General features: G+C 37.2%; 1 protein-coding gene across 2 annotated transcripts; it reads left to right on the top strand.

Moving 5' to 3' along the window:
* The first annotated feature begins 7,742 nt into the window (after positions 1-7,742).
* LOC5579108 (galectin-9) lies at positions 7,743-13,664 on the top strand. Of its 2 annotated transcripts, none has more exons than XM_021849076.1 (8): positions 7,743-7,947; positions 8,022-8,110; positions 8,380-8,747; positions 11,415-11,570; positions 12,451-12,524; positions 12,837-13,094; positions 13,162-13,335; positions 13,480-13,664. In XM_021849076.1, exons 1-8 carry the CDS (start codon positions 7,921-7,923, stop codon positions 13,615-13,617), a joined length of 1,284 nt encoding a protein of 427 aa, XP_021704768.1. In that variant the 5' UTR covers positions 7,743-7,920; the 3' UTR covers positions 13,618-13,664. The 2 variants fall into 2 exon arrangements, with proteins under 2 accessions (XP_021704768.1, XP_001657305.2); XM_001657255.3 differs by having other exon boundaries at positions 7,745-7,947; positions 13,162-13,404; positions 13,480-13,496.
* Positions 13,665-15,274: the final 1,610 nt, after the last annotated feature.

Genomic DNA, 15,274 nt, shown 5'->3' with positions numbered 1-15,274 from the left:
GTTGGAATTTCACATATAACTTATTGGACATCGTTTATCCATTAAATCATCGAAAAATCAGATACATGGTATATGATTTTCTATTGTGAAAAAATCTGTGTTTATATTTAGTGACACGATGGCGGCCACTGCATTCATTTCGCTAGCAGATAAAGGATTTGCGACGAAAGGTAAGTTTTTTAAGGTAAGCGGGTAAATATCAGTTTTTCAATAATTATATAGTTTTATGTATATATTTTAGAATGTGGAACCATTATTTACTTCTCGTTGAAGAATTGAGCTTCTAATTCTATACAACTGAGAACTTGATGAAGTTCTGCTCGACGATATCTATAGATATAGGTGAGTTATTTTATTCGGCAGTTAGTTTTGAGCTTAAATTGTGTTAACATGGTTTTATTGTTTTAGATTTATATACCGACCATGCTACAACAAAAATCCCTTTTATTCAAGTTCCAGTAGTTACTGTGAGATGGCTTTACAGGTAGTGGATCCAAATACCCGAATGATAAAAAAATTGAAGACTGGAGAAGTACTTGGCCCTTCTAAAACCATTCCAACTAATAAATCTTTTTCGGTTATTCTAATATTATCTTAAATAAATAATTTTAAAATGTAGTACGTGAACGTATTTTTATTTTTGAAAATTTATTTCAAATAATCTTGTAGTAAATGCCATTTGAAAACCATTTCAGTTTTATTAAAGAATCAATTATTATCTATATTAGTTTTGGACGAAATGTATATGATTTTGTCTATGATACCAACTTCCATTGGATTCCATATCCATCGTCTTTATGCTTGAAAGGTATGTGATATCCATAATGAACTCTATCTATACGATTTGTAAATAAGAGTTATGTGAAAAGCGATTTGTAAATAAGAGTTATGTGAAAAAGCTATATGTTTTTGGTAATGACTTGAACATGATTACTTCTCAGAGTGTACATTTTTCTTCTGTTAATAATGAACTTTGTACAAAAACACTAAAAGATTATAACTATTCTTTCGAGGATCCCCAACAACTAATCAAATACGCCATCTTAATAAAATGATGTACAAGAAAACAAAATTTTCACATCTGCACATCACATAACCATTATCGGATAACATACATGGCTTCTGTTCATATTCAATTTATAGTATTGACCAATGAATGTGACAGAGTATTTTGATGAGTATTATGTATTTTTCACATACATTTCAATGGATGCATATAGCATTGATATGATTTCAATTAATCAAAGGATATGTGACGTTTTTAATAACTTTTATGATATTTGTAGACAGTGTTGATAGACTCACACTCAAAATCTCAATCAATACGCTCTCCCGCGAGAGCAAACTCATTAGAGATCTGCTTCGCAAATCTGAGATTTTGATGCAAAATCAACTCAATGAACTCAAACCGTAAAAAATGATTCAGTCGCAAAACCCGGCAAAAACTCGTGAAACCCGAATGTTGTTGTTTACGTTAGAAAGGATTAACATAATTTTAGCAGACTAACAAGAAATTATTGCCGTGTGTGAGTAAACTGTAGAAATACGAGACAATGAGTTAAAAAGGTGAGCCAACTCATCCATGATTTTTTGACTGCTGAGTTGCATGATTGACTACTCACACATGAAAAATCTCAAGCGTGAGTTGTGAGAAATTGAGTTTTTCACAACACTGTTTGTAGATTCAGTGAAGTCGAAATTGTCTCCTCATTATACTGCTCATGTACGCATGATTGCCCCATGTTCTAAAAGATTTTCTATATAATACATGGGAAAGTTATGCGATTATGGATAGTATACAAGACCACTCATGGAACAAGCCCAAATATAACCTCCAGAAAACATACATTTAGGTTTATTCTATGCTTCGCATTAATCATTGAAGAGCGAAGCAAATAGTGGCAGTACGAGTGGAGTAAGGTGAGTGAACTTGGTCTCGTGCAAGGTGTGTACATTGTACTCTGTAGCCAGAGTAAAGTGAAGTGAACCCGACTTGGTCTCGTGTAGTGTCAATCGCTGTACGAGACCGGGATTTCTCACATTACTCGACTCGTAGAATAGCCTCGATTAACGGCAGCTGTTACGTGCTCGGGGTTAGGGTAGGATGATATGAGCTGCCATCTATTGAAGCAAAGTTTCCACCGCTAGTAATGGTCTTTTCTAACAAAACACTTTGTTCAAGACTGTATGACTATGTTAAACCATACTCCTGTCTGAAGGGTCAAACTTTCATCGTAGGTTTTAAGGGTCACAATTTTGGGAATGTAACATAAGATGTTTGCTGATTTTTAATTATGGGTCCCCAACGTTGAACTCTAGTCTAGTACACAACACTGAAGATGGTATTTCAATTGAAGTTGAAATACGCGTATCTATCAGGATACAAACTCTAGCGGAAATCAATGGTATAGTACTAAAGTCGGGTTTCATTTAAACACTTGCAATGAATATCTCACCGTCGAAGCGCGCTGTTCTTCAACCTCGAGCTTTGGTTGAGTTATTCCGCACCGCCCTCTACTCTTCAGTTTCACACAATTCGCTATGTATAGCTAGAGACTTAAAGCTGAAGCTGAATTGAAGCCAAACCTCAAATTTTCAAGAGCACAAATCTGGAGAACCGAACATCCGTTTGAACTGAAAACTTAATCGATTAAACACCACCAGCAAGTTTTCAGCCTCAACAGGTACTCTTTAATATTGGCATTTTGGATACGATTCATCTTTACCTTAAGGTCCAACTGAAAATCGAGCAAATTTCAAAACTGAAAAAGCAGTTTGTCCGTAATATTCGTCAAACGAAAATAGACATGAAAAGAAACAGCAATTTTATTTGGAGCTGTGTATTAATTATTTTTATTCGTTTGCCAATAACTATGGAGAAATCTGCTTTTTCAATTTCGACATTTGTTTCTTGGGCTTTAATGCATGAATAGTGCACCAAATAAAGAGGTCAACTATTGTATGAATCCTCGGCCACGTTAAAATATGCGGATTAGAATCGATAATCCACGACATTATGTAGTTTTTATCTTACACGACCATGAACCGGCGCGTCGATAAAGGGAAGTAAAGCCGTTGGTCCCGAGGAGACATTTTCAGGCAATAGCACTAAGGACAGCACACTTAAAACATCAAGATTTGTTAATTGTAAATTGTACCTCGGATTTTTTTCCGTTAGAGTTCAGTATTGGGGTTACTTATAAGCTATTTTTCCATATACAGCCCATAAAAATCACGTTTTCTTACGCATTTCAGCCCATACAAAATGTATGGAAAAAATTTCTCCGGTGGAATATTTTAAAACCTTCCGATTATGAAATAATAAACCAAACACGGATCTGTAGCGTGAAAAAATCCGAGGTATTCGATCTACATAATCTGCTGGTTTAGACATAGCGTGCCGAGTGGTTAAGTAGAGTCCACGGCTACAAAGCAAAGCCATGCTGAAAGTGTCTGGGTTCGATTCCCGGTCGGTCCAGGATCCGTCCGTAATGGAAATTTCCTTGACTTCCTTGGCCATAGAGTATCATCGTATCTACCACACTATGTACGGATGCGAAAATGGCAACTTTGGCAAAGAAAGCTCTCAGTTAAGGTGAAGCGGCGTGTAACTCATCAGAATCATCATTGATGTAATAGTCGTAGTGTTGCCTTTCCATGTGCATTTTCCAAACAAACAAACAAAAAATATAACATTTGTGTTGTCGGCAAAGAAAGCTCTCAGTTAATAACTGTGGAAGTGCTCATGAGAAACAGGCTTTGTCCCAGTCGGGACGTAACGCCAGAAAGAAGAAGAACATTTGTGTTAAGCATATTTTTATGTAAACACATGGGAAAATTGGTAGATTGACGAGTATTGGAAATCAAAATCTACTCTTCAACCGTACATATTAAAAGAAAACATTGTGATTTAATGAAGGGCAACAGAATTTCTCTGTTTTTTATTGGATTTATCACATATTTTTGTTATGCACCGGCACGTTTCATGTTTGCAGGAGATGACGGTGTTGCCAGGTGACAGATTTTTCTACCAGTTGTTATATGAATGTTTTCGGAACATTTGCTGCATATTATAGAAACTTATCATTTTGGAAATAGTTGTTCATCACAAGATCACTGATTTAATAAAATTTTAATGATTTTTGTGATCAATTCACATGATTCACATGATTTTACAGATAGCAACTTTGACATCACTGTGCTCAACGATCGCGATGATTGTGCACACACGATAAACGCGTCCCGACGCATCGCACTGTAGAGTTTTTCATGATTTTGGGTGGTCCAAATTGATAAACACTTGGTATGATTTTATGCTTCGTAGAGATGGTTTTTGTGATTTGAGACAATCGCAAACAAATAGCGTATGAGTTTCAAGTTTCTATGCATTGCCCAACCTTTCTAGGCCGAACGGAAAAAAAATTTAGACTATGAACACAGACATGTCTCAGTGTGCGGCGGGGTCGATTTGCAGCAAGTGAAAATCACCGCCATAATAGTTTTCAGTGTTGCGATTAATAAAACTTTATAAATATTTGATTCCCGTTTGAAATGCGTTCCTTTAAGGAACGCAATATGACATGTAAAACACAAATGCTTGCTGCTAAATTACAATGGAAAAGATAAGCACCTTCTATTTACAAGTGTGGTTGTGTGAGGCAATGAAATGCGGCATAAGATCGGAGATTCTTTTGAGAATATAAACCTCATGTACAGTGCTGTTCTGAATAATAGCAGCGCATGTCGATTATCATACAAAATGCTCAACTTTGACATGCTGTAGTTTTGTTCCCTTTCAAGCAATCGAGCTGAAATTTTCTCCACAGAACTACATATATGATCAATTTTGTAACTACAAAATTTTCAGTTTTTTCTAAGTCCCTGCCGAAAAGTGAGACACTAGGTGAAATTTTTCGAAAAAATAGCAGTTTTTCATTTAAAAATTTTTCTTCTACAAATATTTTAAAGATTTTCGGTTTAGGTGTAGGTTTGATAAGTAGGAGGAGATTGTTCCAATGGTAAGTGATATACAATTTAAAACTATAATGTCAAGCCGAAATTCAAATTTTTAAAACTGCTATTTTTTCGAACAATTTCACCTAGTATCTCACTTTCCGGCAGGGGCTTAGAAAATTTTTAAATTTTGTGTTTACAAAATTGGGCATATTTGTAGTTCTGTGGAGAAAATTTCAACTCGATTGCTTGAAAGGGAACAAAACAACAGCATGTTAAAGTTGAGCATTTTGTATGAAAATCGACATGCGCTGCTATAATTCAGAACAGCACTGTATACGGTGTGGCCCGTTTAGAATTGAAACATACCCAATTGGAATAATTTGGATATAATTCAACAAAAATGAATTCTATTTAACTCAAATGTTGCATTTATTGTAAGCTTCAAAGGAAAAATAACAAAAAAAATTCATCCCCTTTTACATGAAATAGTCGGACTTTTCCCGGAATAGGTTAATTATTTTGCGTACACTATTTTCATAAATATTTTTGACAAGTTCATCCCAGTTCGTCGATGTTTTGGTGATACTTTAATTCGCTCTTAGCTTCCGCCGTAATAGCCCAAAATATCTTAATTAGCCTGAGTTGGGGTCAATTACGTGGGTATCACCTATCATGAAAAAATCCTTAAATTTCGTCAACATTTCATCAAACAACTTCATGGCACGGAATTTTGCCACATTTCTTCAATTTTGTTCCCTATTTGGTTGTCTGAAGACATGGTATGATCTGAGCTTCAATATCTGAAGTCGAATCCATTGCACGGCACTGCACAGCAGCACCAAACTTTTTTGGCGAATCGCGGTCTGAAATGTTTGAATTTAAATCAATGGTCCTGACTTTAATCCACAGCTGACGGTGCACAGTAACTGCCCAACGCTACCTTCGTGGCTTGCGATCTATCAAAATAGTTACTTCGTACTTATTCAGTACGAGCCACACAGTATTTATTGAAAAACCTAACTCTTTTACAATGTCTAGTCCTGATCAAGCGGTTTTTTTTTCAAATTTTTGTGCACAATTATTTCTCTTCTCTCTTCTTCCATGTTGAATTTCTCAGTAAAGCTGCGAAAAAAATCGTGTGATGTTATTAATGTTATGGACGGTTCAGCTTCTAAATTGGTCCACTAGAGTCGTTGTAAGAACCAAAGATTTTTGTTTCAATTCCAAGTGGGCCACACCTTATTATGCGTGGCGCGAACAATTCTCGCGCCGACTGTCTTAAAAAAGGCGTGTAGATCGTCGCAGGTACTTTAAATCGTTTTGGTGTCCTCTGCGCGATCATGCCTTGCACAATCAGGAGTAATCGCGCAGAAAACACCAAAACGATTTGAAGTACCTGCGGCGATCTACATGCGTTTTAAGAAGTTTTCAAGATCGCCGTCGCGATAAATAACCGCGCAATGCACAGTATTGTCGCTAAATTGATAATTCTGTATCTGATTGTGTTTATTAAATATTGAAATACCACCTGAAGCATTTTTCGTATAAATTATTCATAAAATCAGGTGATGAGCAGTTATATTTCATCGATGCTGCAAATACCAATACTATCATAACGATATGTTAATGATTTTAGAAAAAGCCATTTTGTGATGACGCACCAAAAGGCCTTAAAGTTTTACCATATTTTTCCGAAATGTATGTATTTCCTAGTGATCCTTTATAGAGAGATAAGCGGAAGTAAAATGGAATGATTTGGCAACAGACCAGCAGTGCTAATTTTGCTTGGCGTCGAGAATAATATTGTAACACGGACATGACTTCCTTATTGCTAAAAAGTGTATTTTGTTTCGTTATAGATCTTTGAGCCACATCCAACCTAATAAACAGCCGAAAAAATCAACAACTAAAAATCGCATTGAGAATAATTTTAAAAATAAAAATATTTCATTTTTTTGCTTCATGCAAAATTACCTTTATCGAAATAATTTCAAGCGGATTACATTACTCTTCAAGAAAAGTTCAAAACAAACATAACGCATGTTCGTTTGGCTCACATTTTGACAGCTCTCGCTGCTCGATTGGCTCACACTTTGACAGAAATGTCAACTTCCGCGAATCTCTCTTATAAAGGATTACTAGTATTTTCCATACAAAATGCCCAAGTCTGGAGCACTGTATCTCAGTTCGAATAGTCTGAGATGACAAACTACAAATAACCTGATTTTTTCTGAAGTGATTTAATTTCATTGCAATCATTTTTCAAAGAATGTAAAATGGTTGTTCTAAGACAAAAGTAAGTTACTAAGAGATTTTTTTAATCAATTCGAAAAGGGTAAGTTATGGATGGCAGAGTTGTTAGCTTTCAGAAGTTAAAATAAAATAGCTTTGGGTTGCTTACTTTTCGTTTTGAACAACCCTCTGGAACCGAAAAATAAATGCAATGTAATAAATTCAATGAAGATATTTTATTTAAGTTTTTACATTCAAATTTCAACCAATTCGGACTACCAGTAATTGAGATACAGAGCTCCGATCTTAGGCTTTTTGTATGGAAATACAACTTTTGTCACTGACTGCATCTTCCTTCCTAAAAACCTAAACATAAAAAAGGCAACTTTTTTAATAAATATAAAATGTAAGCAAGGCCTGGATAAGGCCACATACCCTAGACTAGAGCTATACATTAGATACATTATGGCTGACACAGCTCATGAACTTTACGTTCATCGTTATCATTACAACATTCATCGACTGATAGCAGCTGTGTGTGCATAGCATATCTGGTATCGACAGGTTCCTATACCTACGTAGCGCTGAACACTCTGCTCGGCAGTACAGTTTTAGAGCACGCACCAATTAGGTGGTGGTAGGTGGACTTCAGTAACAACAATCCAGACAACCGTGGCCCCCCGAAACCGTTGGAATTTTTTCTTGGTCGATCAACTAGCGGCAAGACTCGCAATGGCAACAGTACCAGTCTATTCACCCGTAAGTGCAATCGTTTATTGATCGTGACGGCTTGCCTTCTAAAGGCACTATATTGAACGCATCTCGTTTTGTAGGTAGTTCCATTTTTGGGCCTTGTACCGGGTGGCCTCCGTCATGGATCGATGGTGCGGATCAAAGGCATTATCAACAATCATGGAGAACGGTGAGAACTAATGCATTATATGATCCATGCGATAGAGAACACGTCATAAACTTTTAACTGATGCGAAAATAGTGCTATGAATCATGTCTCATATTTGCACAACGTAAATTTTCTTTAAAGGGTATTTTTGCCATTTTATCGTGAAAAACGATGCTTATCTCAAGCTTTAAATTGATAACGTATCAGTTAATGATATAGACAACTGATATTGCATTCGTTCATCGGCTCTGACTTCTTCCGTTGTCGTCTAAACTTGTATCTTCCTACAGGTGCCAGATCAATATACAAACTGGAGCTGCCCTGAATCCACGCGATGACGTCACGTTGCACATCAGCATTCGGCCCAATGAGGCGGCGATCGTTCGTAACACGCTCCAAAACCAGGTGTGGGGCGCTGAGGAACGTTACGGCGGCTGCCCCATCAGCTATGGCCAGTCGTTCGACGTGTTGGTGCTGGTCGAGGTGAATCAGTACAAGATCGCAATCAACGGAGTGCATTTCTGTATGTTCAATCATCGTCTGCCGGTGCATTCGGCCAGATACGTTTCGATCAGCGGTGGCTGTGTGATCCATTCGATTACGACGGAAATGGACACGGCTGGATCCGTGCCACCGTATCCAGGGACTGCCGGATCGGGTAAGTGCCTATATAATATTAGATTGATAGACAGTTATTTTGAAATTGCGCTTTTAGTTACGCAATAGTGCTTTTAATCACTCATTGCACAAAATAAACCTTGAACTTGCCTCGATGAATCATCCCATGTGCATCATTGCCATTGAAAACAGGCAGCTATATTGTTGCCTAGAATTACACAGACGCATATCTGGGCCATGTAGTCCATATGAACAATGATGAAAAATGAAAATATTACTAATAATATTAGTCTTGTTCTTGTAACTTGCATATAAATTAAGGTTCAATTATACAAATTAAGCCTCAAGAATTCATCATTCATTTATTAGCAACCATCCAAAACGATAACCCAGTTTTATCGTTAAAATTTAAAGACATCTTCAAAAAATCTATCACCACATTCCAGATATCTTGGACGATCTTCATATTTTTTGGAGAATTTCCTGTATATTTTCAGAACAAAAAACAAACTGGGCATATTTGTAAGTATACTCCTGAAAAAAAAAATCCTGAAGTAACGCTTGGAATTCACGATATTCACATAAAATCCTGGAAAATTGAAATTGAAAAATCAAAATTGAAATAGGGGAACTTACGTATTCTCGGCAGCTTAAGCCGATGCCGTGCTTCTTTTGGAATTTTCTCGGACATCAGCAGACAAATTCCGTGTTTGTCTATTTACATTTATGCGTTGCTCAATCCTCTATCGATTCACACCGAAAGACTTGTCAAAATGATTTTGGAAACGTTTTTACAACTCTACGAACATCCCTTGTCAGTGTGACTATTGTCGGCAGCCTCACTCTCTTCGGCAACTTTCCCATAACAACTGCTGGTGAATCTCTTCGGCAGCTCCAAATCAGTCGCATTTTGAGGCGTGCTCATTTGAATTGATGACATCTCCGGCGATATCGTTTGTTTAACCTCGGAAATCTCGCCAGCGGGAAGCGGGCAGAACAAAGAATCATCTGAACTTTTCTCTGATGTGTTTTGATTGAAAAATACTGTGTATTTGGCGTTTGAAATTTGGTTGCCGATAATAGTCGAATGGTGCCGAAGCCGTAAGTCTCCCTGGATGGGACAAATATTAATATTAGAGCACGTTGCGGTATTATTTTTATTGTTTCCAGAAACGACATGATAAAAAAAATCAGGAATTATGTCTTGCAGATTTGTGCTCTTGAAATTTTGATATACAGTTTTCATCTTCACCTAAATACGAGAATCTTCATTGGTTGTTCTCTATGTTTCGTTATATCAGTTTAACTTGGATGTTTTGGGCAAACTTGTAAAGGTTTACATGATTTGATGAAGTGGATTCCTTTTTTTCCACAAGATTTTGAACAGGAGACAATGATTTGATCTAGCAAACTTTAGAACTAAATATTAATAAAGCAAGCTACGCCAACTTTGAAGATATTGTTCTGAGAGCACTGTTGATGCTTTTCATTACAGAAAATTTTGGATTCTAAGAATAAGTATAGGCAGGGTAGGTGTACCAGTTATGGCCATAGTGGGTTTCCTATTTCGCCATACGTGATATTTTGAATACCTTCACATTTTGAGAAATCTTTTGTGTTTTTGCAGTAAAATAAAGGATAAAGCTTGATGTTAAAACATTCGAAAAAATTAAAAATGTAAAAGTTATCCAAATTTTGCATATGGCCAATTAGGGAACCACTATGGCCATAACTGGTACACTTTCCCTAGTAAAATACAGCTCACTCTCATATGCATAAAAGCATCTTCTCAATCAACTTGTGATGATGTTGTAGTATTGAATATTTTTCCCTGACCTTTAGTGAAATTCCCTGACTTTCCCGGTCAAAAATCGAATTCCCTGACTTTCCAGGTTTTTCCAGGTAGTCGACACCCATCTCCATTGGAAGGTAGTCGACACACATCTCCATTGGAAGGTCTCTTTTATTTAGTCATAACTGTACAAATCTTCATGCTAAATTTTTGACAAGTTTTCTTTCAACGCATTGTTCAATTTTGTCAGAAATTATTCTAAGATCAGGAAGTCATAATCTAGTTATGATAAATTAAGCTGAAACCACAAAGTTTGATCAATGGAACCATGAATAGTGGGGCTTTCCTTAGCCGGGTGATTAGAGTCCGCAGCTACAAAGCAAAGCCATGCTGAAGGTGTTTGGGTTCGATTCCCGATCGGCCTAGTATCTTTCCATAATGGAAAATTTCCTTGGCTTTCCTGGGCATAAATTATCATCGTACACTCCCGTGCAATAGTTTGGGTTCACCCCCTAAAAACATACAAAAGTGTTCTGTCCATATCTCTGTGACTACACGTCCAATTGGAGCTCTCTATGTTTCATTTGAAATGCAAAGAGTTATTCTTGATTCGTATGTATTGATTGATTTAAAATTTTGGTCGACCCAAAGCTGAGGAAATTAGTCATGTTTTTTCAGTGTTTTTTTTTTTAATGTAGTTGTAAAGTAAAAATTTAGTATACAAAATACAAAATTATGCTTATTCTGCGCGGCGTGTGAGTCGAGACGAGTCGCTCTCACCGCGAATGACGTGAGAAGACTAATGTTAATCAAATGGGAGCTAGTCGACAATTGTCACCTCATTCGACTCGTCTCACCTCACACGCCGCGCAGAATAAGCACAAATGTTCACAATATTGTGCTCCTTCTTTCCAGTGGGTCCTCAACCGCCACCATATGTACCCCCAGCCTATCCACCGAACTTGTCAGGAAGTCAGATTGGATTCGTACCGACACCGCCACCAATGCCCCCGCCTCCGCCGTACACTCCGACACCAGGCTATCCCATTGGCAACACCGGCCACTATCCAGGTAGAATCAGACGAACTCTGTTCATGAAACTGTTCTAGTAGGTACCTACGATGCGCAGCACACACACATATGTACACGTAATTACACAATCAAAAACAACATCCAGCTGAAACGTCGTCTAGGTACTGCTCAGACGATATATGAAAAAAAAGATTCCTTATAAGTCACGGATGTGAATATTTTACAATGTTTTTTTTTTTTTTTTTTGGGACAAATGCATCGGTCGATTTCTTAACCTCCACTTATAAGCGGTTTCTTATATAACGCTTAAGCCTGGAACATAGTTTAACTATATTGGGAAACGTGGTTTACGACTTAAGCGTAGGTGAAGAAATCGGCCCTTAAACCCTAAACAACGTTTATCCAAATGGTTGAACTAGAAATAGAAGGCATAAGGGCCTTCTCTTAAGGCGTATACTACGTTTACCCATTTGGATAAACTAGGTTATATTGTGTATTTTTTTCACCACTGGACTGCAAAGTGCGGCCTCATAAGTGCGAAAGTGTGAATAAATGTACGGGATTGCATTGAAACCTGTTGGTGTCTTCAGAGCACTTATTCTTTGATTTACGAAGAATAAGTCCCCCGAAGACACCTACCCGATTTGATGCAATTGCGCACTTCTATTAGCATTTCCGCGATTGTAAAAACTTCTGCGATAGTCCAGTGGTGAAAGAAATGCGCAATATATTTATTATCATCCTCAGAAATGGAAGTCTTGAGGAAAGCTAGATGGTATATAAACAGTATTTTGCGTATGGATAAAATAAATGGAATAAAATAAAATATTCACATCTGCCAGTAGTATCCATTTTCACAAAATCTGAACAAGAAAATTCAGAGAAGTTTTTTTTTTAATATCTTCCGTTTCCAAATTAGGAGCTCCACCTTATGTTCCACCATTCGGGGGCTATCCGCATCAACCAAGCTACCCACCAGCAACCCCTTACTCGGTATTTACTGAAGAACTAAAAGCCAAGCTAGAGAAAATGTAATCCTTCTAGCACTGATGTGACTAATTACCATCTGCACTATAATCTAACTATTGTGTATCCTATTCACTAACGTGTTAATATAATAGTTTGCTATAACCCAAATCTGCGTACAATTTATGTTAAATCGGCACGAAATTCAAAATTCTTAAATGCATGCTCATGTGTACCGTGGAATAGAAACTCGCACATGGTGGAAGTAGAATCGCTTTTGCAATGTTCGTATTTGTCCTAATCGCTTTCCATGTATACCTCCTCCTATCTACCGCCTAGTCATCGCAACCGACAGCGCCCCCTACATCATCGATGGTCAGTAGTATGCAGGCCACGACGACTTCTATCAATCAACCGAAAACCACTGTGAAAGATTCGGTCATCAGTGGAATACAGCAAACGAAAAACTTCTTGCATGATGCTATCTACGGTAAGACAACCACCACGCCGTCCTATCCACAGCAACCACCGATGCAGCAAGTGCCCAGCAACCTTCCATCCTATCCATCTCAACCAGCTGCTTATCCATCGCAACAGGTATGATCCTACATAGTCCACATTGCATCGTGTAGTGCCTATTCATCCATTGAAACCATTTCCACAGCCTTATGGTTCGCAGTTTACTTCTGTAGCTTACCCTCAGCTATCCGGTCAACAGTATAACAACCCTCCACAGCAGCAGAGACCGCCTTCAGGTGGCATTCTCGGGCCCGGTACAGGGATTGCAGCCACAGCTTTGGCAGCTGGAACGACCGCCGTTCTGATGCATAAGCTTCCCGTACGTGACGTCAAAAAGGAAAAAGCTTCAAAGTTTGGCTAAGCGCTTTGTAATTCGAACTAAGCTTCTGTAGTGTAGATGAGGCTTATTTTAGTACGAAAGAGATTTTTTTTCACATGTTTTCTCTCTGCATTTTGCTTACAGAAAAAGGCCAAAAAGTCTAAAAAATTAATGAAATATGCAGCTGGAGCTGGAATGCTGGGCCTCGGTGGATATGCAATCGGCAAGGGACTCCGCCGCCGTGGAAGCAGTAGTAGTAGTAGCAGCAGTGATAGTGATTAAAGGAATTATGATTATTTAATAAAACTATGGAGATGGATAGTATCGTATTAGGTATCTTTGATTATTTTTTACAGTACACTGAGAATAATCCCACTCTAGTTTTTATGTGCAGCACACATAGATTTTTGCAATCAAGCTTTGCACATAAATTATATTGATATCGCAGATAGAACCAGGAAATCTGTTACCCTTAATTTTTATGTGCAATGCAACTACAAGAGAAGGGTAGATGCAGTTTAATTTATATGATCTTGCATTTATATTTTATGTGCGTTCACAAATGGTAAACAAATGACGCGCTTTTGAACTGTTTTGTTTTGTTTAGCCTTTTCTAATAATCAAAAAAAGAAAAATAAACAAAAATATTAAGTTTTCTTTGAAACGATTTATATATTGTTGACTAAAGTGTATTTAAATATTAGTTTGACTTCAAATCTGAAAAAGATGTCTACTGCTGAACCAACGATCAATGGAATCCGTTTTTGTGGCGTCATTTTCAGGTTTGTAGTTTTCGTTGTCGATTTGCTGTCTGCCCGAAAATATCGCTTGCATCCGGGTGTGGGCCAGTTGTGGTTATAGCGTTCGTTTCCCGAAACCTTCCGCTGGCCGCTAACCAGAAGAAAGATTTTTTAGAGTTTTGTTTTCAGTTGTAAATGTGAACTTACAGCTTTATGAATATCCATGCGTCGTTGCCATTTTAGACGATGTTCTGCATCCACTTCCTGTTTATATGATCAAAATTCATAAAATAACATTTTAAGTACAAGATCTTTGGAAACTGAAAACCGATAGTTGCAACGCGTTGATCCACGTTCGTCCCACGTGTTGAAATATAATTGTATGCATTCAAATCTGAAATGTGTGACATTGACATTACACTGCAGAGCATGTGGATAATATAAGAAGAGGCAGTAAATTTTATTGGAAGCTAATAGTATTCAAATGTTGCACATAGATCAAAATTAGAGACACTAGAAGTCGTTCTATCTGATCTTCGCACATAAAATATAATGGAGATTTAATCTCAGTGTAGGTATTGTCTGTGATACAACTTTAATGCCTGCAACTGCATATTTGTAATATTCGACTAAAAAGAAGGCATCGAGATAGCGATGCTTAAAGCGAGTATTTTCTTTCAGTACGGATAAAATGAAAGAACTGTTCGCGCACAGAGCGAACGTTTGAGAATATCTTAACGGTCATCACCCTATCGCCGTACACCCTACACGCAGAACAATATTGCAGGGTTGAATCTAAGAACGCGCCTATTAGAACCAACAATTCTTGTTTGAATTGAATCAACCCATCTGGTGGATTGTTTCTAATCCGGCATATTTTTGAAACAACAAAACTCTGTGCCGAATGAAATATTGATGCTCGATTTTCATTTCAACAAATGACAATTGTTGTTTCAACAATATCATTTTGTTGAATCAATTTTTTTTTTCTTGTCGCCATTTTGTATTTGAGAAATAAACAGAGAAGTTAGAGGCAAAAATTAAATTTTGTTTAAAGTTGAAAAAGAAGTGTTGATGGGATATTCGGTAGATGTCAATTTTAATACCTTTGGTGAGTATACATTTTCCGTCGTAGTTTAATTTAAATACAATATTATTTTAGTAATCATATGAAAAAAAAATGATTTTACTATCCACTG

This window comes from Aedes aegypti, chromosome 3, assembly GCF_002204515.2.
Source record: "Aedes aegypti strain LVP_AGWG chromosome 3, AaegL5.0 Primary Assembly, whole genome shotgun sequence".
NCBI classification, from domain to species: domain Eukaryota; kingdom Metazoa; phylum Arthropoda; class Insecta; order Diptera; family Culicidae; genus Aedes; species Aedes aegypti.
This window is presented reverse-complemented; position numbering and strand designations above follow the sequence as displayed.

Bases quoted from the DNA above. Each gene is read 5' to 3' on its own strand.
- LOC5579108 (XM_021849076.1), top strand. From the start codon at position 7,921: ATGGCAACAGTACCAGTCTATTCACCC. The intron at 12,525-12,836 runs GTATTTACTGAA...TCTACCGCCTAG, and splicing joins CACCAGCAACCCCTTACTCG to TCATCGCAACCGACAGCGCC. The intron at 13,095-13,161 runs GTATGATCCTAC...CCATTTCCACAG, and splicing joins CTGCTTATCCATCGCAACAG to CCTTATGGTTCGCAGTTTAC.